This window comes from Hypanus sabinus, chromosome 1, assembly GCF_030144855.1.
Source record: "Hypanus sabinus isolate sHypSab1 chromosome 1, sHypSab1.hap1, whole genome shotgun sequence".
Classification (NCBI taxonomy): domain Eukaryota; kingdom Metazoa; phylum Chordata; class Chondrichthyes; order Myliobatiformes; family Dasyatidae; genus Hypanus; species Hypanus sabinus.
The window spans coordinates 150,953,742-150,979,398 of record NC_082706.1 but is presented as its reverse complement, the minus strand read 5'-3'; the positions used below and the strand labels follow the sequence as shown (position 1 = coordinate 150,979,398).

The following is a 25,657-nucleotide window of genomic DNA, read 5'->3' as shown; positions in this document are numbered from 1 at the left end:
CAGACTCTCTGCATCATCTGTTCAATTTGCTTTTCTATTCAATTTAGTGTCATCATTAAATCCAGGTACATTATACTTGGTCCTTTCTTCCAAATTGTTAATTGTACATAAGTGGCCAGAATGCTCTTATTTTAAGTAATGGAAAAAAAGAGGCAAATATCCAAAAAGATAAGTAATTATAGGGCCAGAATAATCACCACATGAAAGTATATGAATATCAAGTCTCTACCTCTTTTTCATTTTTGAATAAATTATTCCATGTCTTTTGTCTTGTGCTTCAGTACGTTCTTATAACTGTTAGCCATCCAACATTTCAAGGCTTGTTTTGGTTTGCTTTGAAGGTTTGTATGCACTTTTCTCAGGAAGACTCTGTTTTAGATAGTACTCATTTCCCCAGAGTGCACTCTTGATTCTATAATTTGATCCCTGCTGGATCAAGTACTTTAAATCATCCATTATCTGCTCAAGATGATCACCCTGTGAGGAACCATCAGATTATTCTATGTGCTCCAATTTTTTCCACCTATGCTCAATGAGATCCAATCATACCTTGATTACAAAGCCAGCTTAAAATGCAATGCTAATTCTTTTTTCCAAATGTTTTCATTCTTGAGAAAAGTTATCGCTTGAAAATCTTGACTATTTAGCAGAATGGTTAAATTAACCTAGCAACCAGAATTCTGGGCCATTGATAGAGGTAGGAAATCCCACTATAGTAAATGGGGCAATTAAGTTCAATTGATAGAGAATTAAAAATAGTTATCATAATTAGGAATAGTCAGCATGGCTCTGTCAAAGGCAGGTCATGGCTTACAAGCCTGACTGAATTTTTTGAGGATGTGACTAAACACATTGACGATGGTAGATTTAGTGCATAGGGATTTCAGCAAGGCATTTGATAAGGTACCCCATGCAAGGCTTATTGAGAAAGTAGAGAGGCATGGGATCCAAGGGGAACTTGCTTTGTGGATCCAGAACTGGTTTGTCCACAGAAGGCAAAGAGTGGTTGTAGGTGGGTTATATTCTGCATGGAGGCTGGTGACCTGTGGTGTTTCACAGGGATCTATTCTGGGACACCTACTCTTTGTGATTTTTATAAATGACCTGGATGAGGAAGTGGAGGGATGGGTTAGGTTGCTGATGATACAAAGGTTGGGGGTGTTGTGAATAGTGTGGAGGGCTGTCAGAGGTTACAGCGGGACATTGATAGGATGCAAAACTTGGCTGAGAAGTGGCAGATGGAGCTCAACCCAGATAAGTGTGAGGAGGCTCATTTTGGTAAGTCAAATATGATGGCAGAATATAGTATAAATGGTAAGACTCTTGGCAGTGTGGGTGATCAGAGGGATCTTGGGGTCCAAGTCCATAGGACACTCAAAGCTGCTGCGCAGATCGACTGTAGTTAAGAAGGCATATGGTGCATTGGCCTTCATCGGCTCCTCGGCTCTTAAACTGAGAGGTAATGTTGCAGCTATACAGGACCCTGGTCAGACCCCACTTAGAGTACTGTACTTAATTCTGGTCGCCTCACTGCAGAAAGGATGTGGAAACCATAGAAAGTGTGCAGAGGAGATTTGCAAGGATGTTGCCTGGATTATGGAGCATGCCTTATGAGAATAGGTTGAGTGAACTCGGCCTTTTCTCCTTAGAACAATGGAGAATGAGAGGTGACCGGATAGAGGTGTACAAGATGATGAGAGGCATTGATCTTGTGGACAGTCAGAGGCTTTTCCCCAGCGGTGAAATGGCTAGCATGAGAAGGCATAGTTTTAAGGTGCTTGGAAGTAGGTACAGAGGCGATGTCAGGGGTAAGTTTTTTTTAAGGAGAGAGTGGTGAGTGCATGGAATGGGCTCCTGGCGGCTGAGGTGGATGCAGAAATGATGGGGCCTTTTAAGAGACTGCTGGATGGCTATGTGGAGCTTAGAAAAATAGAGGGCTATGGGTAAAGCCTCAGTAGTTCTCAGGTAGTGACATGTTCGGCACAGTTTTGTGGGCTGAAGGACCAGTATTGTGCTGTATGTTTTCTCTGTTTCTAATCATAATATATCCATATAATTACCAGCTTTTTGTAACAAGCTAACTAGTTCACTAATCTTCCTTCAGGAAAGGAAATCAATCATCTTTATCTAGATAATCTATCTATGAATCTAGAACTACTAATATAATTGAGTCTTAATTGCATCCTCAACTCAGGAAATAAAAGTCTACAGAATCAGAATCAATCATCAGTATATATCATGAAATTTGTTGACTTTTGGGATCTATTAAATCATTAAATTAAGTAATAAAAGTAGTGAGGTAGTGTTCATTGGTTCAATGCCCATTCAGAAATCAGATGGCAGATGGGAAGAAGCTTTTCCTGAATCGTTGATTGCGTGTCTTCAGGTTTCCCTACTTCTTTCCTGATGATGGCAATGAGGACAAGGTATGACCTGGGTGTTGGGGACCTTGGTGATGAACACTGCCTTTTTGAGGTATCACTCCTTGAAGATGTTCTGGATACTATGGAGGCTGGTGCTCACAATGGAGTTGACTAAGTTTACAACTCTTTTCAGCTTACTTAGATCCTGTGCAGTAGTTTCCCCCCTTCCTCCCTATACCAGATGGTGATGCAGCTGGTTATAAAGCTCTCTACAGTACATCTGCAAAAAATTGGATGTTTTTAGTGACATACCAGTTTTCTTTAAACTCTTAATTCAATATAGCCACAGTTATGCCTTCTTTGTAATTACATCAATATGTTGGGCCGAGGATAGATCCTTAGAAATGTTGATGCCAAGGAGCTTGAAATTGCTCATACTTACCACATCTGATCCCTTGATGAGGACTATTGTGTGTTCCCTTGCTTTACCCATTCGGAAGTCCGTGATCAGTTCTTTGGTCTTACAGCCACTGAATGCAAATTTGTTGCTGTAACACCACTCAACTAGCTGATATATCTTGCTCCTGTATCTCCTCATCACTATCTGAAGTTTTGCCAAGGATTATCAGCAAATTTACAGATGCCTTTTGAACTGTGCCTAACCACATAGTCATGGGTGTAGAGACAGTAGAGCGGTGGGCTGAAGTGTGCCAGCGTTGATCGCCAGCGAGGTGGAGATGTTGTTTCTGATCTGCACAGGTTGTGTCCTATTGGTTAGGAAGTTGAGGATCCGGTTACAGAAGGAGATTGAGGCCCAGGAACTGGACCTTTTTGATCAAAACTGTGGAAATAACTCTTAAATTCTGAGTGGCAGTGAACAAACACAATCCTAACATTGTATTGTCCAGGTGATCCAAGACTAAAAATCAAGTCTCTCATAAACAATATGGCAACAGGCAAATTGCAGAGGGCCCAAGTCCTTGCTAAGACAGGGCTAACAATAAGCAACCTCTCAAAGCACTTCACTGGATTTAAGTGCTACTAGACTATAGTAATTAAGACAGCTCACCCTGCTCTTCTGACTGCAACAAGGAGAGTCTGATGTTGCTTTTTGCATCGAGGCAGGCAGAACTTTAAAGCATGTCTTACACTGGCTAGTGTCGTGTTAGGACATACATTACCAAATTTAAAGTAGCACAGGCATGATATAGTAATTATTTAAAGCAATCTTAATAATATATAATATAAATACATTAGTGACGGTTTATGTTCACACTTTTAGTCCGTTGCACCAGCATCTCCTTAATTGGCCTTGATGCCATTCCCCCCCCCCCCTTTTTTTTCCACAGTTCTTGTATGAGGTGCTTTGTGACAGTGTACCACATTAAAGGATAGTACTTTAATACTCCAATAATCTGTGATCTGACCTGCGGAATTGAGCTCCGACATCTCGAGTTGTACAGTGTCACGCTTACTGCCGCTACCGTGGCAATCCACGTAGAAACAAAGTAAGTGTACCTGGAAATCACAAGTACAAATATGCATTATTTTATCAATTAAGAACACTCTAATTTGAAAAGGAAAGAAGGCGTGTTTTGCTTACTCAGTGCCTGGATGCGCGACAATGAGTAATTCCAGGATCATGAGAGTTCTGAGTTGGGCTAAGAACGAATAAAACCTTCGGAAGGCATATTCCGAAAAATATGAAAAATGGTGTTCTGAGACACCAGAAGCCACAGCCCGTGAAAAACCATTACAAGCTGAGCTTCGAGCTTATAAATCAAAGACTATAAACCTGTGCAGTGAATTTGAGAATTCATCCCATAGAAACATAGAAAACCTACAGCACAATACAGGTTCTTCGGCCCACAATGTTGTGCCGAACATGTCCCTACCCTAGAAATTACTAAGCTTACCTATAGTCTTCTATTTTTCTAAGCTCCATGTACCTATCCAAAAGTCTCTTAAAAGACCCGATCGTATCCGCCTCCACCACCGTTGCTGACAGCCCATTCCATGCACTCACCACCCTCTGAGTAAAAAACTTGCCCCTGACATCTCCTCTGTACCTACTCCCAGCACCTTAAACCTGTGTCCTCTTGTGGCATCCCTGGGGAAAAAAGCCTCTGACTATCCACATGATCAATGCCTCTCATCATCTTTATACACCTCAATCAGGTCACCTCTCGTCCTCTGTCGCTCCAGGGAGAAAAGGCCGAGTTCGTTCAACCTATTCTCATAAGGCATGCTCCCCAATCCAGGCAACATCCTTGTAAATCTCCTCTGCACCCTTTCTATGGCTTCCACATCCTTCCTGTAGGAGGCGACCAGAACTGAGCACAGTACTCCAAGTGGGGTCTGACCAGGGTACTATATAGCTATACTTAACGTAGTATTTGTCCAAGCCATGAACTTTGTGGCTTAATATAATAAGTGAAAGTTGGAATGATAAAGGAAATCTGAAGTTGTTATAATATACAATACTGTGCAAAAATCTTAAGTGCGTGCGCAGTCACACGCACACCTATATCTAGGATGCCTAGAATTCTGCATAGTACTGTAGTAATTTTATGTATTGCACTATACTGCTGCTGGATAAAATGTTATGGCAAATGTGAGTGATGATAAACCTGATTCTGATATTGGTCTCTATTGTGGGCTGAGAGTGGGAAGAGGGCAAGGAGAAGGAAATCATGGTTGGGGAAGGGAGAGAGCGGGATGCACCAGAGACATTCTGTAATGATCAATAAATCAATTGTTTGGAATCGAATGATCTTGCCTGGTGACTCAGGGCTAGGTGTGCCTGCACTGTTTCCCTGCCACCAGTTACACATCCCTTGCCATTCCTTTGCTCGCGTCGGATTTACAAATTAACTGTCCGCTCCACTTTGACAAATACGGTACTGTCTTAGGCACCCTAGCAATATATACATGTGCCTAAGACTTTACTGTACATGCTTGCGTAACTCCAGTATTACTACAGATTGAATTGTCCAGAACCTTGGCTCAGACCCTGAACTTGCGGAAGACGTTTGTCCGCCCGCGAGACTTGGTCGCGTTACGTAGCGACGCGGTGCCGTTGCCGTGGAGACCGGCAGCAACCGGGCCCGCAGATAGCTGGACGGAAGAAGCTGCTTCGGGTGCTCGCTGTAGTTGTAAGAGCCGGTTGGCTCTGACTCCTGGTAAGAGCGCTGAGGTATTTCCCCGCTGCTAGTGTGGAGCTGCGGTGGTAGCCACCCTGAGACTCAGGGCACGCATTGAGATTCCCTGGGGTAGGGCGTGCTGGTAATGTTGCCCTTGTTCAGGCGTGGGGCAGAGGCTGAGAAGAGCCCTAACTCTGACAGTTTTCGGGTTAACGTAGAACGATGTACTTAATGGCTCATGTTCTGAGCTAGTGCAATGTCTCATATCGGTTTAGCAGCTTAAGCATTAAATTCAAGAGAACGCCTTAAAACACAACTTCATTAAAATATTTATTGGGTTAATACATTCATTTTCCACCACCGGTACGTTATGACTACAGCATGTTTCATCCACAAGGCAGGCTTCAATCACTTGTGCAAACTCGTCTACAAGTACCTTGAAAACGCTCAACCTTTTTTTTACCAAGTGGGGCAATAGCTGAATTTTATGGGTACGCCGTCACCTGCAACTTTCCATTTGAGTTGCATGCCATCCTAATTTGGAAGTAAATTGCTAGAGCTTTATAGCTGCTTGCTATAAATACAATTCTCCCTACTGAAAAACACCATGGGAATTGCTTCACAAGAAGTGCGATAATGTTTCAAGAAGTCACCAACGTGTGTCATTTCTGGATGTCAAACAAGTAAATTCGGGCTCTCCTCCAGACGTTCGTTTTGAATACGGTGAATTCATTGTGCTTTCCGTTAACCAGAGCAGCCACTTATTTGGGGCAACTTTTAAAGAACAAAAACCAAATTAAGCAAATAGTCGGGATTCCCTTTGTTTCCTTGGAATACAATACCGCTTGATTAGGACGGGAGGCAATTGCTGAACGGTTTGTAACTAGCATCAGTCACGTGAACGACGCAGTACTCGGAGCAAGCAGTTGCGTGTACGTGTGCTTGTGCTATAAAAGCGGTGATTTTTGACACCACTGTACTTCACGCAGGAAGACAATGAAGGCAGTATCTGCACTAGGTGTTTGCGCTGATTTTGTTCCTTTACAGTCAATTGAAAGAGCATGGCAGTGTCCAGTGGCTGAATTCCTCCGATAAATATTAGGGTCTAATAAGAGTTTTATAATACTGCTATAGTGGTAGTGTTCTAATTTGTTCTGTATTTTATTCAAATACATAATTTGTTACTCAGTTAATTGGTAGTTTGTCTTGTACTTTTTAGCTATTTCCATGAAACCTGGCTAATTAGGGCAGCTATTTAATTGGGCCAAAATGTACTGATCCCCATGTGTCCCAATTAACCAGAGCCCAGTGTATTAATTTCAACCTCAGCATCTTGTTTAACGGAGGGAAGAATCTTTAAGATTATATTGTGTCCATTGTCAAGGGTGTTAAACTTCAATAGCAATTTTAGCTCCTCAGCTGCTAAAACAGCTAGTATTTTATAGCACCAAAATGACTTATTTACCAAACTGTTACCATTCAAAATGGTAGAATTGATTTGATTCTCATAGGGAAGTATAACAGAATGATTCTGAAAATTTGTGTGGCTAACAACATTGAAGAATAATTAAGTTATTGTGGTGAATTTATACTTGTCTGGACATGCCCCCTCTGCTGACTGCTGTGGCTCCTCCCACAGACCCCTGTATAAAGGCAATTGGAGGCACTGCTCCTCCCTCAGTCTACAGGATGTTGTGTGATGGTCTCTTGCTGCTGACAGTGCTTTCTTCCAGCTAATAAAAACTTATCTCGCCTCACGTCTCTGAGAGTTATTGATGGCGCATCAGTCATTTAGTTTTCCTTCCTAAAATTGATATGTAATAACAATTCTGGGGGAGAGGTGGGGAATGCTTGCCAATCTTCAAACATTATGTTAGCTATCAAGTTTCCCTGCAGAAGCATGTTAAGCTTTTACTGGTAACAACCATCAACTGTTTTAGCCATGGGAAATGCTGTTTTGAAATTCTGTCACACTTAAAGTATTAGAATCATAGACATAGAACACTTGTTATTTGCTGAATTCAAACCAAAACAATCACTGGACTATTTTATTAACTCCTAGAAGATCTGAAGGAACTAAAACTGACTTCAGTGACTCAAAGACAAATTTTATTCTGTTGCTTTTAGAACTTTGTTTAAAGTACATTTGCAGTTAATGTACAAAAATAGAATTACAGTGTTGTGCAAATTACCCTACTGGGGCCAAAACTCTGAACAATTTTAAAATTAAGATTTGTTTTTTTTCTTTTCAGGAATGAACTATTTTTCAGGAATAGATTACGATAATTTGCAGAAATTATGCAACATCAGTGGTCTACAGAACAGGTATTCAATGTAGTAGTATTGAATTGTTTCTATTTTGTGCGCTGCTGAAGATGTCGTGGTTTCTCGTGCCCCACAAATGATTAGGAGACGCAGAAGATTCTTCAAGAAGGGTTAAACTTTAATTTGCAAATCAAAGCTGAGACAGTCATTGAGCTAGTCGCTGATTGCCCACTGATCTTTGGACATAGTATGTTTTATAGCAATCTCCTGGTTTAGTTGCATTAGCATATGCAATCGGTCTATAGTTGCGTACCACACGCACATCCACCGCTATTGTTTCTACCCATTGACTTAATCATGTTTTAATCTACATCTCTTAGCTACCTTGTCTTCTACATTCTTAATATTTCATTCTCCTGCTAAATTGGGTACATGCATAGCAAATAGCAAACTCAGATTTTCTAATTTACATCTCTTAGCTTCCTTTAACACACCATTGTCTTCTACATTCCTAAGATTTCATTCTCTAGCAAATAGCAAGTTGCAACTTTTATACTCCAATAAAGATCATCATAGGAAAGTATAGCAGTTATCAGAATGATTCTGAATGTTGATCTAGGAAACTAGACAAGTATGATTTAGGAAATTTATTCACTATCCTCTCCTTGAAATGATGTATAGTAAAGCTTCCATAGAACAGTGCTTGCCTTTTTTCAAATACTATCATATTTCTATCAAACTATAAAACTAATCAAACTATCAGTTCTATCAAACTATCAAATTTCTTGGTTTCTGTTAAGATGTCAAATGTCATTGATAACAGCCTACAACTATTTTGGTAATGAGAATACTGTTTGGAAATTCTATAGCTCTCAAGGTGTTGAGTGCTACTCAATTTCCCTTGCACAGATGAAGATCTTCCCTTTGCACAATGGATGGAAGGTGGTATGATTAGATGGTTTGTAGATGAGATTGTTCAGTCAGTGTTTTATGAGTTTGTTGGACGGATTATGAAATATTGCATCACTATATTGATGAAGACAGGATCAAAAGAGTAAGATAAGTAAGTACCTTAGAGGACTCACCAATTTGTTTTGTGAGTGCTTGCCTGGAACTTAAAATGGACACTCTGCTTTTGTAGGAATGGCCTTTGGACTTGTGTGGCTATTTAAATGAGATTGAAAAAATATCAGAAGTAACTCCTCAACATGTGTCACATTTTGGTAGATGGTTCTTTGCAAATTTGAAATCTTTTGTGTATTTTTTTTTTGCTCAGAGAAGGTTAGAATAGCAATCAAGTACTTTATGAACCACATTATAATTTGACAATTTTCATTTGTATTTTGCTGTTAATAGAATTTGGATTTGTAGCACACAAAGGGTTGTGTATTTTCTAAGTTATAGGCAGGTATATTTTTTTGAGTAACTGCCATTAGTACTTGAGCTGATGGCATTCTAGTTGAGGATAAAACTCTGACTATTTGAGCCACTAGAATATGTAACTAAGCTGATCTATTTAATTTTGAATTATGGTGTCATGGAATGATGTACTGATGCTCCTGACATTTTCCATCTGTTTTTGTTTCCTCTTTATTAGACTTCCATTTTACTTCTAATCTCTAAGATGCTCCACTACTACAGACTTCTTTCAATCATGATAAATTTGAGGCTACCTAAAATTCCATAACATTATTCCAAATTAATTCTTTTCCTATTTACCCAGCTGTCTTAGCTCATGCATCTTTTTGTTATAATTTTCAAATCCTTCAGTGCATCCTTTTCTGTTACTTTCAGCTGTGCAACTATATTTCTTAGCTTATTTTAGCTTGCCCCCCCCCCGCCCCCATTGGATGTTGTGTTGTTAGCTGCACTAAATTCTCTGTTGCTCTTTAAAACCTCTATTTGTCCAAGTATTCGACCAGCTTGTTACATTTTCCGATGTGATTTAGTGCCAAACTTTGTACTTTTGTGAAATACATTGTTCGTATCAGCAATACTTATTTGTATGTGTTTCCTATGATTCAGAATTATCCCTCAATGAAAATCTTATTTAAAAATAGGCATCTTTTAATGTGATATCTAACTTGTAAAATGTTCTGAAGATGGCATTGATAAGCCGCTCTTTTAGCGAAGTTTCGATGGGAATATTTGATGATTCCCATTCAGGACTACTACAGCTGAAATCCACAGTAACAGCAATAGGTACTTCGGTAACAACATTTTTTAAGAAGCTTAAAAACTCTACCGATACTCAAAATTGATGGATCCAGGACTTCAGACTCGGGTCGTGAGTGCATTCCCCCTTTAAGAAAATGGATGTGCTGAAGCTACAAATGCTATTGAAAAGCAGAGCCCTGACTATCCTGCTGGTTAATGTACCGCCTCTGGGGGGGGGGGGGTGTGGAATTATTACTATAAGTTTACAAGATTGCTATACCAGAGGGACATCAGGGACTGTTGTGTACTTTGCTTCACAGAAACATAACTGACCCCACTATTTTTGATGAAGTGCTGTAGTTTGATAGCTTTACCATTTTCCACAAAGACTGAACAACTCAGTCTTTTAAAGGCAGAGGAGGTAGTGTATGCATTTTGATTAATTCATTATGGTGGTTCTGTCTCAGTCCTGCACACCCTACCTGGTGGTCAAGTGTCAAGTCAATTTTATTGTCATTTGACTATATACATATATACTATCAAACAAAATATTGTTTCTCCGGACCAGTGTGTAAAGTGCAGAAGTACACATAGCACATATGACAAATAATAACCTAGGAAAGTAACAATTAAATCTACAACTTGATTATGCATAAACAAAGTGCATAAATTAAATATTATAGGGTACATTGCAAATTATCAGATGACACTTTGAATGCTGGTGCAGTAAGCAGTTCAGAAGCCTAATGGCTTGAGGGAAGAAGCCATTTCCTATCCTAACTGTTCTTGTCTTAATGCATCATATTCTTGCTTGATGGTAGAAAATCAAAGAGGATGCTGGATGCATCGGTGGGATCCTTGCTAATACTAAGGGCCCTGCGTATGCAGTGCTCCTGATAAATGTCCCCAATAGTTGGTAAGGAAACGTCCTGTGATTCTCTTGGCCATTATCATGTCCTTTGTAGGAATTTCTAGTCCAATGCTGTGCTGTGCCCATACCAGATGGAGATGCAATTTATCAGGACACTCTCAATGGTGCTTCTGAAAAATTAAGCTAAGGCACTTCCCCCCCCCCCACCCCTGCCATCTTACTTGACTCAATATCCTGAGGAAGTGGAGGTGCTGCTGTGACTTTTTATTGAGGAAGGGGCTATTAAGGAATCAGGTGTAGTCATTGATGATGTGAACTCCTGGGAGCTTGGTGCACTTGTAGAGAAGCCATGGGGGTGGGGGTGGCTAATTTGCACCTTCCTAAAGTCAGCAATAATTTCCTTGGTCTTCATGTTCAGACTTGGGTTGTTATTCTCACACCAGACCACTAGCTGCATCACTTCCTGTCTGTTCTCCAACTCATCATCATTGTTGATGAGGCGAGGGAGTTTTCCAGCATCATCCTGGTAGTGGTGTACATTCCACCTCAGTCCAATGTCAGGTAGGCACTGGAGGAGCAATGCTCAGTAATCAGTAGGCACAAAACAGTCCACCCTTTCATTGTGGGAGATTTCAACAAGGCCAGCTCAAAGAAGTCTGTGAACAACAACCACCAGTGTATCACCTGTGAAACTAAAGGAAACAACATGCTGTTGTACCACCATCAAGAACACTTACTGTGCCATCCCATTCACACACTTTGGAAAATCCAATCTCCTGACTGTACTTCTATTCCCAGCGTATAGGCAGAGACTAATGACCACAGCACCAGTGGTGAGGACCAAGAAGGTATTGTCCAACCAGTTGGAGTGCTTACAGGACTGGTTTAAGTCAGTGGACTGGACAACATTCAGCAATTCATCTCTGAATCTGAACAAATATGCTACTGTTTTCACTGACTTCAACAAGATCTGTGTGGATGAGTGTGCATCTTCGACAGTCATACCAGAAATACTCAAACCAAAAGTGGTGGATGAACCAGGATACTCAGTCTGCTGAGGGCTAGATCCTGTGGAATTCAAGACCAGTGACCCAGAATTATACAAGAAACCCAAGTACAATACCTACCGCTGGCTCCCTGAGTATAGGCAGAGACTGGTTGTCATGTCGAGGCTTTATAATGCATATGGAGTATTGTGAGTAGCTTTGGGCATCTTATCTAAGATGTGCTGGCAATGGGGAGGTCCAGAGGAGGTACATGAGAATGATTCTGGGGATGAAAGGGTTAATGTACGAGGAGTGTTTGATGGCTCTGACCATCAAACTCAATGGAATTCAAAAGAATAACGGGGGAATCTTATTGAAACCTTTTGAATATTGAAAGGCTTAGATAGAGTGGATGTGGAGTGAAAGTTTCCTATAGTGGATGATTCTAGGACCAGATTGCTCAGTCTCAGAATAGATGGTTGTTAATTTAGAACAGAGATGAGGAGTAACTTATTTTGCCGGAGGGTGGTGAAGTAGAAAGAATTCATTGCTACGAATAGCTATGGAGATCAAGTCATTGAGTACTGTACATTTAAATTAGCTTCCTGATTATCCAGGGTGTCAATGGTTACAGGAAGAAGGCAGGAGAATGGATGTAAGAAGGATAATAAATCATCTATGATGGAATGGTGGAACAGACTTGATGGGTTAAATGGCCTAAATCTGCTCCTATATCTGATTATCTTGTGGACATTAATAAATAACTAAAATAAAACGGATTTCACTGGAAATGTGAGAGGAAGTGCATGTCTATTGTGATATAACATCTTTCAGTGAGTAGAGTCACAAGGGACCACAGATGTTGTAATCTGAGCAAAACAAAACTGCTGGAGAAACTCACGTAGAATCTGCGAAGGCAGAAGAATGGTCAATGTTTCAGGTGACAGCCCTGTATCTGAACTAGGAGGTGAGAGGGGAGATAACCTATATAAAGAGGTGAGAGGGTGGGGTGTGGTGGTGAACAGCAAGAGATAGATGGAACCAGGTGAGAAGGGAGATGGGGCTAGGTGGTGGAGAGAATGGAATAGATTTGGGAAGTCGGTGACTGGTGGGTGATAATTAATGGCAGGCTGAGAGATGGGGAAAAATCATGGAAAACAATTCACACAATATGTTTGAGGAACTCAGCAAGTCAGGCAGCATCCATAAAGGGGAATAAACAGTTGATGCTTCGGGCTGCATCAATATTTCCAGCTTCTGTGGAATTTGCTATGTTTAAAAACAGATGGAGCCAGGTCTGGGGTACTGCGTTGGAGATAGAATCAGAGGCTGGAATGTGGTAAGTGGAGACACCAGAGGCAGCAGCTGCTATAATCACATAACAATGGTGATTCAGGAAACAAAAACCTTTTCCAGAGATGCTGCTTGACCCGGTGAATTCCTCCAGTAGTTTGCTTTTTGCTGCAGTCTTTCTTGTGTCTATTTTATGTTTTTTTTGCAGTCAAAGTTGTTAATTTGTTGTGTTTCACAGCATGGTAGTGTCTTGTTTTCTTTTAATTCCTTTACATCACTGATACTTTATCAAGATTGTTTTACTTGTCTACTGATTTGAAAAATGAAGGCTGTTTTATTTGTTTTTGATAGAATTAATGAAACTTCCAAATAAACCAGTGTTTTATTCATTTTTAGGGATAATTCCAAAAGTACACCTGAAGCCCACAAAGAATTCCTACAGCAATATCGAAATATATTTATTCAACCAAAAGCTGTGTTACCCAAGATTCCTGAATTAGCAAGGTGAGAAATATAAAAATGTAATAAGCAGTGACAAAAAGATGATTTTATAATTTTAAAAAATAGAAGTAATACAGATTAGTGCTATCTCCTAATATTACTTAGGGCCTTCAGGCCTCTTTTTCCAATGATTTTAGAACTGCTGAAATGAGAAAATAGTTCAAGATATAATTAAATTTGCAATTTCACTTATGACAATGTAAATCAGATATGACTTGGTAATGTCAGTTATTTGCAGTGTGTTAGAAACTTGCTGATCACTGTCTTCTTACACATTTTGTCTATGAGCTTTGTCAAAAGTAACATTGTGGCTCAGAGGTATGAGCACATAACAAACTATATTATATTATTGTTATATCCTGACGAAGGGTCTCGGCCCGAAACGTCGACAGTGCTTCTTCCTATAGATGCTGCCTGGCCTGCTGTGTTCCACCAGCATTTTGTGTGTGTTGTTTGAATTTCCAGCATCTGCAGATCTCCTCATGTTTGTATATTATTCTTATGTTGTCCATTATTGTCTAAAACTTGGACCTGTTAGCATCCATTTTGTTTTGTGCAAATAACACACAAGATGTTTTGCACTTGAGTGCTCTGTACCTACTGTTCAGATGTAAGTAGAACATATGAACAGATGATGCATGAATTTACGAGATTGAGGTAAATATCATTAGAATAAGAACCCATTGCAAAATCAAGCTGGATACCTGCATGTGCTATTTACCCTTGAGCAGAAAATTATTTTTGTTCATGATCTATACAACTGATAAGATTATCACTACATGTCACTACCATTTATGTCTTCACTCATAAATCGGCTTTTTTTTAAGCAGTTACCTTTGCATTACAGCTTAACCATTTTTAACACTTTTTGTGAGTCATAGGTAGATATCTGGATATGTGGTTGATTGTTTTCAGAAATCAGACTAGGCCACTGAAGCACCTTCCAATGCCCAACAACTATGTTGCACTCCACAGTGAGTGAAAGCAATGAATTTGATAGTGTAACAATAAAGAACCTCAGTAGTCACACCAAAGCATGCTAACTATTAACAGAAAAATCAATATTGCGACCATTAGTTGTATTGGGAATATTCTCCCAGAATACACAAGTGTTCATCACAGAAGATCGTATTTCTAAAGATTCTCTGGGAAAATAGTTTCCTATCTATAACTTTCATGGGGCCAGGTATTCAAAGCCATGCCTGACAGAAGTAAGAGTGCTGCCTCAGCAAAAACTTGATGTCATATTATCATTCAAATACCTTTTTTGCTGTCAGGATCGCAGTCACTTGACTGTCAACTTTACTTCCATAGAGTCATTCAATGCAGCACGAGCAGACCTATACCATATTTTTCAATTTGCCTTCAACTTTGGGTACTAAGGTTTTTAAATCATATTGGCTTTCCATCAGCTCAGGAAACTATTGACTGCATTTATGTGCTCAATAATGGCAACCTTTTCATGAAGAGAAAATCTTCCAAATCCAGATCATTGGTGTTCATCAGGTATTAGTCCTTATCTCACTAGGCAAAGTTCCTGGTGTTTGAGGTACTGTTCTGTTTGGGGCCTCTATCTACCCCAGGCATCTTTTGCCTTAATGGAGAGGTTAAAGGATGTTAGTAGGCATAATGCATTTTTATTTAAACTTGACCACTGGGTGTGGATCGTGGTGGTACTTGATTAGTGGTGTGATGCAAGGGTGAGTGGGCCTTGAGAGCAAAGATTTTGAAGTGGTTGTCATTGTGGTTCCTTTATTTTAAAAGAGTGCATATATGACAAATCATTAAACTTAAACTTTCTGTTATATTTCTCCTTGGTATGAGAATTATTGCTGCAGCCAGACAATGTCCTAGTTGGCTCACTCTGCAGTAACCCTACATTGTTTCCTGGCTTCCTTGCGGTAAAAGACATTCCTCCTTGTAATCAGTTGAATTAAGTGTGCATGCCAATAGTGCACAATAAATTGAGGAGCTTGTTCCTTCAACTATGTAACTTTACAGTCAATGCTGCTATCTGTGTTTGCTGTTATGTGTGTCTTTAAATTGATTCAGTTAAGGGATTGGTGCACAGATTTTTTGCTAGTATTAAGAACATAGGAAATGGGCTGTTTTGCCTGTGAACCTTCTTTGCTACTCAGTGAGATCATGGTTGAATTACTACAACACTATTTTCTTGCACTATCCCAATATTCCTTAGATGTCTAGAAATCTATTGGAATCTGTTTTCAACTAACTCAGTGACTGAGCTCCAACAGCTTTTTGAGAAAATAAATTCTGTAGACTCACAACCTTCTGCATGAAAAAATAACACCTCATCCTAGTCCTGAATGGTTTACCCTTTATTCTGAGATTGAACCCTGGTTCTAAATTCTTTTGCATTTTCCTTGCATCCATCTTTAGAATCTTTTAAGTATTTTGTAAATTTCATTGGGATGGTCTCTCATTTTGCTAGGCTCCAGAGAATATAGTCTAATTATACTCAGTCAATTTTTTCATGGTAAATCTGCCATCCCTGTAACTAGAGTAGTGAATCTTCTCTTTACATTGCCATTTTATAGGGAAGGAGACTAAAACTCTACATTATACTTGAGATGCGGCCTCACCAAGGTCCTGCATGTGTGTTGCAGGTCTACTTAATTGGACGGCATTGCAGCATGGGTTCTATTTAATAGCATAATTTGGGTAAAAAAACAACTTAATCCTTTATGTAAACGCTTTCTTGGCCAAATTCACAATCTTAGTGAGAAAAAACCTGACAGCTTTAATGTTGTGCACAACATTTTAATGCCCAATTTCTAGATATATTTGCTGCTTTCAGCAATAGAAAGTACAGGGCTGATAAGTGTAAAAGACTTTAATATTTCACTTGAAAAATAGTAACACACTTCCTATCTCACTTATTTTACTGTTTCCAATCTGTTTTGAAACCTCACCTTTAAATATGATATTTTTTACTATGTACGAGGTGTGCCAAAGGTACTAAGAAAGAAGATACTCCTGCATCTTTGGATTCTATAATGGATTTGCTTCGAAAACACAGAAAAGAATCTTCCAACGAGTTCCAGCAATTTAGATAGGAATTTAAACTAATGGATGCAAAATTGGATTCTATTCAAAAAACCTTAACTGAGCATGATAAATGAATAGAAGAGAATGAAGAAACTGTCAATTTTGGATGTAAGAATGGATAACCTGCAAAAGCTCTGTGAAAAGCAATCTAAATCCAATGAGAACTTAAAACAGAAGATTCTCGATTTAGAAAGCAGAAGAAATAACTTATGAATTCTGGGTCTTGAAGAGTTAACGGAAGGTGATCAGCCTACTGAATTCTTTGCAAGCTTTTTGGTACAATTATTTCCTAAAATCTTACTGTCTGCACCTATGATTGATCGAGCTCATAGATCACCCGTCCCGAGACCACCTCTGGGAGCCAAGCCCAGATCAGTTATAATTTGTTTTCATGAATTTCAAACAAAGGAATGTTTAATTTATGAATCTCGTCGAAGAGGAATGATTGATTACAATGGTCAAAGATCAGGATTGTCAAGGATTTTTCATCGGAGGTCATGAGTGAGCATGCTAAATTCAAAGAGGTTATGTTGGAACTTTTTAACAAAGGTTTAAAACCATCTCTTCGTTATCCTACTCGTCTTAGAATCACTCTGCAAGATGGTTCTAAAGAATGGTTTCATTCGAGTGGAAAAGCTGGGATTTTTTAAAGACAATGGTTTGACTGTTTAGTATCTTGCTATATGAATAATTGCTTCTCTTACTTTTGGTGAACCTTCACAGCTAAACTTCCTTGTGATTTAAATGCTTTACTTAAGGAATAAGATTTTAATGAGTTAATACCGAGTGTAATTATATGTTATGAACTTTGATAAGTTTTTTTTATTATTTCCTACAATTTTCTCAAGGTTTTTTAACAAAATGGCTTAGTTTGGGTATTTTTTGTTCTATTGTTTTGAAACAATTTGTGTCCTTGTTATGAGGGCTAAGCTTTTGGCCGTTATTTAGACTAGCTTGGAATACAGTTGACCTTGGAATTAATTAGGAGTCAATCAACAGGCTGTTTTGGGAGGGTGAAGTCATTAGTTGTAGCTGCCAGCCTTCTTTTGGCTGGCCTTCTGACTTTGGGGGGGGGGGGGTGTCTGTTTCTTTTTTTATTGATTTTTCTTTATGCATTTCTACAACACTCCAACAAAAAACACCCAAGACCAAAATAAGAGATTAATACAGTGCAAGATAAACATACAATGATAATATGATTCAAAATAATGATGAAAAAGCACCCAAACTAAAGTCGTTTAAAGTTGCCACCCCTGCAAGAAAAAAAAACACCAGACCAACCACAGCAAAATGTAGGAAATATAAATCAGAACATTCAAACCCCCAAACCTATACATGAAAATGAGAACAAAAGATAATAATGCCTACTACCAAGAAAAAAAGCTGAAAGTAAGGGAATGGAAAAAAAAACTTAATCTAAAGAAAAGTTATGAAAATATTCAAGAAAAGGTCCCCACACCTTATGAAACTTTACGTCCGAATTAAGAAGTGAGTAGTGAATTTTTTCAAGGTCTAATCAGGACATAATATCATTAAGCCATTGAACATGTGTGGGTGGGGCAACATCTCTCCACCTAAGAAGAATTAAACGTCTAGCCAGAAGAGAAGCAAAAGATAATGTTCGACGTTTAGTCAAACTCAAATGTATATCTGTCTCATCCAAGGAACCAAAAAGAGCAATCAGAAGGTTAGGTTCTAAGTGGCAATTCAGAATATGGGATAAAGTTAGGAAAACATCTCTCCAAAATTTCTCTAGACTAGAGCAGGTCCAGTACATATGAATAAGAGAAGCCTCGCCACTTTTGCACTTATCACAAACAGGACTAATGTTAGAGTAAAGTCGGGACAATTTAGATTTGGACATGTGAGCCCTATGTACAATCTTAAACTGTAAAAGACAGTGGCGAGCACAAAGAGAAATTGAGTTAACTGACTTGAGAAAGGGGTGTCTTTTTCTGGGAGCTGTTTTGGGATATTAGCCACATCTGTTGCTTGGTGACCCTATTTCAAGGCTTATTGTTTGGTTTTAATGTTCATTTTACTGGTTATTACTTTAACTTTTCTATTGAATAGTATTAATAATGGGTCATACTATTAACTTGCTCAGTCTTAGTGTGAAAGGATTAAATCACCCTGTGAAGCGGAATAAGATTTTTGCCTATATTAAAAAACTTAAGGCCCCAATTATTTTTTTACAAGAAACACATGTACATATTTGTGACAACTTGCGTCTTCTCAGTAGATGGAAAGGACTGCATTTTTACTTCTCTTTCCAGGCTAAGTCTAGAGGAATTTCGATTTTTATGGATAATACAGTTCCCTTTGTCTAACATAAAGTAGTGTCTGATACTAATGGGCGTTTTGTTATAGTGTCAGGAAAATTAGATAATAAATTAAAGGTGTTTGCCAATCTGTATGCTCGGAATATAGATTATCCAGGATTTTTTGAGCTTTTTTTTCATTTGTGCCAGATTTGAGTCTTTACTCATTGGTGATGGGCGGAGTTTTTAATTGTTGGTTAGATCCAGTTTTAGATGGGTCATCCTTTAAAACAGTGACACTTAATAAATCAGCTTTGTTTATTCAATCTTTTTTAATGAAATGCGGTATTGTTGATATATGGCGTTTCTTACATCCACTAGGGAGTATTCATTTTTTTCCCTCATGTCCATCATATGTATTCCAGAATTGATTACTTTTTTATTGATAGTCAAATGATTCCTTAAGTTCAATCCTATGAGTAGAAAGTAATTGCTGTTTCAGATCGTGCTCTGGTGCTTTTATTTTTAAATCTCCCTGGTCTTCCTCAAATAAACAGATCTTGGCATTTTAATTTAACTTTGTTATCTGAGAATGATTTCTTAAAATTTCTGGGGAGACATTTTTTTTGAAGAGAATACTTTGGAAGAGACTTCTCGTCTTAGATGGCCTGCCTTTAAGGCTTTTATTAGAGGTCAAATTATTTCCTATACTGCAAGTGTCAAGAAAAAAACTAATAAAGAGCTAAGTGAGTTAGCTAATCAGTTAAAATGGTTAGATCAAAAATATGCCTTGGCTCCAGATCCTGCTTTATATAAAAGGCGTGTTGAAATCCAAACTAAATATGATCTTCTTTTAACATATCAAATTGAAACTCAACTTTTAAAAGATAGAAGTCAATTTTATATCCACGGAGACGAAACAGGTAAATTATTGGCTAACCATTTAAAAACCTTTATAGTTAAATGGCAAATTAAAGAAATTTGTAAAGCCAATGGTGATAGGACAACTGACCATTTAGAAATAAACCATATTTTTAAAGAATTTTATTCTAAATTTTATAGTTCTGACCCTCCCAATGATAACACTGTAATAATTTTTTAGATCAATTAAACATTCCTACACTTTCTGTTGATAAACGGTTGTATCAACCTGTTTCGCATGAGGAAATTGCCGAGGCTGTACGTTCCTTGCGCTTCGGGAAGGCTTTGGGTCTTGATGGATTTTCTGCAGAATTTTATAAGGCTTTTTCCTCACTGCTTATACCTCATTTATATGCAGTTGTTTCAGACTCCTTTAAGTTGGATAGGTTGCCACAATCTTTTTCTGAAGCTTCTACTTCGCTTATTCTTAAAAAGAATAAGAACCCAACTGAATGCTCTTCATACAGACCAATTTCTTTACTTAATGTTGATACTAAACTCCTATCTAAGTTCTGGCCTGTAGAACTGAAAATATTTTACCATTTATCATTTCTGATAATCAGATGGGATTTATTAAAAATTGATATTCCCACATTAATATTCATCATTTATTAAACTTTATTTATTCCCCTTCTAAGGAGGTATTGGAATGTGTCATTTCTTTGAGAAGGCTTTCGATTGGGTTGAATGGAATTATTTATTTAAAACTTTAGAAAAATTTAATTTTGAGCCCGATTTTATTCAGTGGATTAGATTACTGTATCTATCTACTTCTGCCAGCATCCTTGATAATTTTCAGTATTCCAAACCTTTTAAACTTCAACGTGGAACTAGACAAGGTTGTCCCCTGAGCCCTTTGCTCTTTGATTTGGCCTTGGAACCCTTAGCCATTGCTTTTCGAGAATCTAATGATATTACTGGTATTCTAAGGAGAGGGACTGTTCATAATGTTTTGCTCTATGCTGATGACCTATTGCTTTTTATTTCTAATGTCGAGACTTCACTACCTCCTGTGCTTTCTCTACTTTATTGTTTTAGCCAGTTTTCAGGATACAAATTGAATTTACTTAAGAGTGAACTTTTTCATTTGAATAATTTGTCATCAATTAATACTAATCTTTTAAAATTGTTAAAAAAACAATTTACCTACTTGGGTGTAACAATTACCAAGAATTATAAACACCTATTTAATGAAAATTTTCTTACCTTACTGAATTTTGTAAAAAGGACACTATCAAACTGGTAGTCTTTTTCACTATCCTTGATTGGCCCAATCAACTCTATTATAATAAACATTTTACCTAAATTTACATACCTTTTTCAGGTATTACCTGCTTTTACTCCTAAATCTTTTTTTGATTCTCTCAATTCTATTATATCTTGTATATGGAAAAATAAACATTCTATGCTGCCTGGCCTGCTGTGTTCCACCAGCATTTTGTGTGTGTTGTTTGAGTTTCCAGCATCTGCAGATTTCCTCGTGTTTGCTCGACTAAATAAAGTACATCTTCAAAAATCTAAGAAGAATGGAGGTTTAGCTTTACCAAATTTTATGTTTTATTATTGGGCAGTCAATATACGAAATCTTACACTTTGGACATATTATATTAACCGTGAGGACTGTCCCATATGTGTTTCTTTAGAAGCTAACTCTTAATTCTCTATTATTTCTCTTCTCAGATCCTCAATCCCTTTATCTTTCAGTAAACTAACTGAAAATTTGATAGTTAAACATACTTTGAGGATCTGGGTACAATTTAGGAAATTTGGTCTATTGAGATTTTCTTTGTCTAGTCCCATTTGTTTTAACTTTTTTTAAACCTTCGATGACTGATACAGTTTTTAAAGAATGCGATAGAGTGGGTATTAAATGCTTCCAGGATTTGTTTGTTGGAGGAAGTCTTACATAAGAACATAAGAGATAGGAGCAGGAGTAGGCCAATCGGCCCCTCAAGCCTGCTCCGCCATTCAACAAGATCATGGCTGATCCAATCTTAACTCTAGTTTTCACCGAATCCCACAAGGCAACAGTGCCAACCAACAGGGCACCATGCCGCCCATTTTATTTTATTATTCATCCCACCCAAACCCATATGATCACCCGGGGAAAAAAAAACGATTTGCCAATTGAGGAGAAAAAATCTGGAAAATTCCTCTCCGACCCATCCAGGCTATCGAAAACTGGTCCAGGAGATCACATGGCTGATCTAAACCTAGCCTCATGTCTACTTACCTGCTCGCTCACCGTATCCCCCAATGCCATTTTCATCCAGGAAAATGTCTATCTCTGTTTTGATTTTATTGAGTGTAGTAGCTTCCACAGCTCTCTGGGACAGTAAATTCCACAGCCCCACTACCCTCTGAGTGAAGAAATTTCTCCTCATCTCAGTCCTGGAACGGCATCCCCTTATTTTAAGAGTATGCCCCCTAGTCCTAGTTTCACCCATCATTGGGAACATTCTCCCCTCATCCACCCGATCAAGCCCCTTCACAATCTTATGTGTCAATAAGATTGCCTCTCATTCTTCGGAACTCTAATGAGTAGAGTCCCAATCTACTCAACCTCTCATCATACATCAACCCACCCATCCCCGGAATTAACCTAGTGAACCTTCTCTGCACTGCCTCGAGAGCCAGTATGTCCTTTCTTAAATATGGACACCAGAACTACACGCAGTACTCCAGGTGTGGTGTCACCAATACCCGGTACAACTGCAGTAAGACTCTCCCTGTTCTTTTACTCCATCCCCCTAGCAATAAAAGCCAGCATTCCATTGGCCTTCTTGACCACCTGCTGCACTTGCATACTAACTTTTTGTGTTTCCTGCACTAGGACCCCCAGATCCCTTTGCACAGAAGCACTTTCCAGTTTCTCTCCATTTAGATAATAATTTGCTCTATTGTTTTTCCTGCCAAAGTGCAAGACCTCACACTTGTCAGTATTATATTTCATCTGTCAAATGTCTGCCCAATCACTCAGCCTATCTATGTCCCCCTGCAGGGTTTCAATGTCCTCCGCACTCATTACACTCCCTCCCATCTTTGTGTCATCAGCAAACTTCAATACGTTGCACTTAGTCCGTTTCTCCAAATCATTAATATAGATTGTAAAGAGTTGGGGTCCCAACACGGACCCCTGTGGAACACCACTAGTCACCAACTGCCAGTCTGAGAATAAACCATTTATCCCAACTCTGTTGTCTGTTAGAAAGCCAATCCTCCACCCATGCCAGAATGTTATCCCCAATCCCATGATTTTTTACTTTAAGTAATAATCTTTGGTGTGGCACCTTGTCAAATGCCTTTTGGAAGTCCAAATACACCACATCCACTGGTTCCCCTTTATCTACCCTATATGTTATGTCCTCAAAGAACTCCAACAAATTTGCCAAACACGACTTCCCTTTTGTAAAGCCATGCTGACTTTGTCCTATTAAGCTATGTTTATCCAAATGCCCTGTTACTGTTTCCTTAATTATCGATTCCAACAGTTTGCCAACCACAGATGTTAAGCTAACTGGCCTATAATTCCCAGCCTTCTGTCTATTGCCCTTTTTAAATAAAGGAGTTACATTAGCGTTTTTCCAATCTGCCGGGACCATTGCCAAGTCTAGCAAGTTTTGAAAAATTATCACTAATGCATCCACAATCCTGACCGCCACTTCCCTTAAGACCCTAGGATGCAAGCCATCCGGTCCAGGGGATTTATCCACCTTCAGTCCCATTAATTTATCAAGTAACATTTCCTTGGTGATTTGAATTGTAGTTAGCTTCTCTCCCCCTAGAGCCCCCTGTTTATCCAGTGTTGTGATATTTTGAGTGTCCTCTACTGTAAAAACTGATACAAAATATTTGTTCAGCGTTTCCGCCATCTCCATGTCCCCTACCATTAATTTCCCGGTCTCATCTTCTAGGGGACCAACATTTACTTTAGCCACCCTTTTTCTTTTTATGTAACTATAAAAACTCTTACTATCTGCTTTTATGTTTTTCGCCAATTTACTTTCATAATCTATCTTCCCCTTCTTAATCAATCTTTTTGTTATTTGCTGCTGATCTTTAAAAGCTTCTCGATCTTCAATCTTCCCACTAGATTTAGCTACCTTATATAACTTTCTTTTTAGTCATATACTTTGCTTTATTTCTTTACTTAGCCACGGATAACTATTTTTTCTTTTACACCCTTTTTTCTTCAGTGGAATATATTTTTCTTGATAGTTGTAAAATAACTCCTTAAATATACACCACTGCTCAAGTACCGATCTACCCTTTAATCCATTTTCCCAATCCATCTTAAGCAATTCCGCTCTCATACCATCATAGTCTCCTTTATTTAAGCTCAGTATGCTTGTTTGAGATCCAACCCTCTCATCCTCTAATTGAATATGGAATTTGACCATGTTATGGTCACTCAATCCAAGGGGATCCTTTACTAGGACATTTTTTATTAGTCCTGTCTCATTACATAGGACCATATCTAAGACTGCTTGCCCCCTTGTCGGCTCAGTAACGTATTGTTCAAGGAACCCATCCCGAATACACTCAATAAACTCTTCTTCAAGGCTGCTGTGTCCGACTTGATTAGTCCAGTCAATATGAAAGTTAAAATCCCCCATAATTATAGCTGTTCCCTTTTTACAAGCCCCAACTATTTCCTGATTTATGCTCCGACCAACTGAGTTACAGCTGTTTGGAGGCCTATAGACTGCTCCCACCACTGCTTTTTTCCCTTTACTATTTCTTATTTCTACCCAAATTGTTTCGTTATCCTGATCCTTTGAGCCATTATCATTTTGCTTTATGGTAGTGATTTCTTGCTTTATTAACATAGCCACCCCACCTCCTTTTCCTTCTTGCCTGTCTCTCTTAATTGTTGAATACCCTTGTATGTTTAATTCTCAGTTCTGGTCACCCTGCAGCCATGTTTCCATGATTGCCACAATATCATAACCATACGTAATTATTTGTACCATCAACTTATCAATTTTATTCCTAATACTACGTGCATTCAAATAAAGGACTTTCAAATATGTTTGACACTTATTTCTTACCTTTTCCTTTTGTACAACTTTACGCTTATCTCCATACATTCTTTCCCCTCCTGACACACTCTGTCTTTTTATTCCTCCACTTTTACCTACATCCATTACCTTCTCCATTGTCTTTTTAATTATTTGCTCTCTAGAATCCTCCCCCCACCCCCACTAGTTAGTTTAAAGACCTCTCTGCAGCCCTAGTTATATGATTCGCCAGGACACTAACCCCAGCCTGGTTCAGGTGAAGCCCGTCCCTCCGGAACAGTTCTCTCCTGTCCCAGTACTGGTGCCAGTGTCCCAAGAAGCAAAACCCACTTCTCCCACACCAGTCTTTGAGCCACACGTTTAACTCCCTAATTTTATTTAACCTAGCCAAATTTGCTCGTGGCTCAGGTAATAATCCAGAGATTATTACCCTTGAGGTTCCGTTTTTTAATTTGATCCCTAGCTGCTCATATTCCTGTAACAGAACCTTCTTGTCTTATCTATGTCATTAGTACCGTCATGTACTAAGACAACTGGATCCTCGCCCTCCTACTGCAAGTTTCTTCTTTCATTTGAGAAAATGTCAGCTAAATATAGTTTATCCAAATCCTTTTTTTCGTTATTTAGAAATTAGAGACTTTCTGCGTTCTCAACTATATACATTTCCTATAAATTCTGAGAAGGACTTACTAGATGTAATTTTTAATTTGAAACCTTTTTATAATGGTTCAATATCCAATATGTATGGTATGTTGCTAGGAATGAGAAATGTTCCTATAGACAAAATTAAAATCTTTGGGAACAAG

The 25,657-nt window shown here is 38.6% G+C and overlaps 1 protein-coding gene across 4 annotated transcripts in view; it reads left to right on the top strand.

Annotated features, from left to right (window-relative positions):
• Positions 1 to 5,467: 5,467 nt before the first annotated feature.
• cnbd1 (cyclic nucleotide binding domain containing 1) overlaps positions 5,468 to 25,657 on the top strand; it is a 207,509-nt gene continuing 187,319 nt past the window's right edge. For all 4 annotated transcript variants that reach the window (XM_059979039.1, XM_059979046.1, XM_059979030.1 and 1 more), the window contains exons 1-3: positions 5,468 to 5,545; positions 7,759 to 7,831; positions 13,475 to 13,582. In XM_059979039.1, coding sequence (XP_059835022.1) covers positions 7,761 to 7,831; positions 13,475 to 13,582 — 179 coding nt within the window. In that variant the 5' untranslated portion in view covers positions 5,468 to 5,545; positions 7,759 to 7,760. The remainder of the gene's footprint in view (positions 5,546 to 7,758; positions 7,832 to 13,474; positions 13,583 to 25,657) is intronic.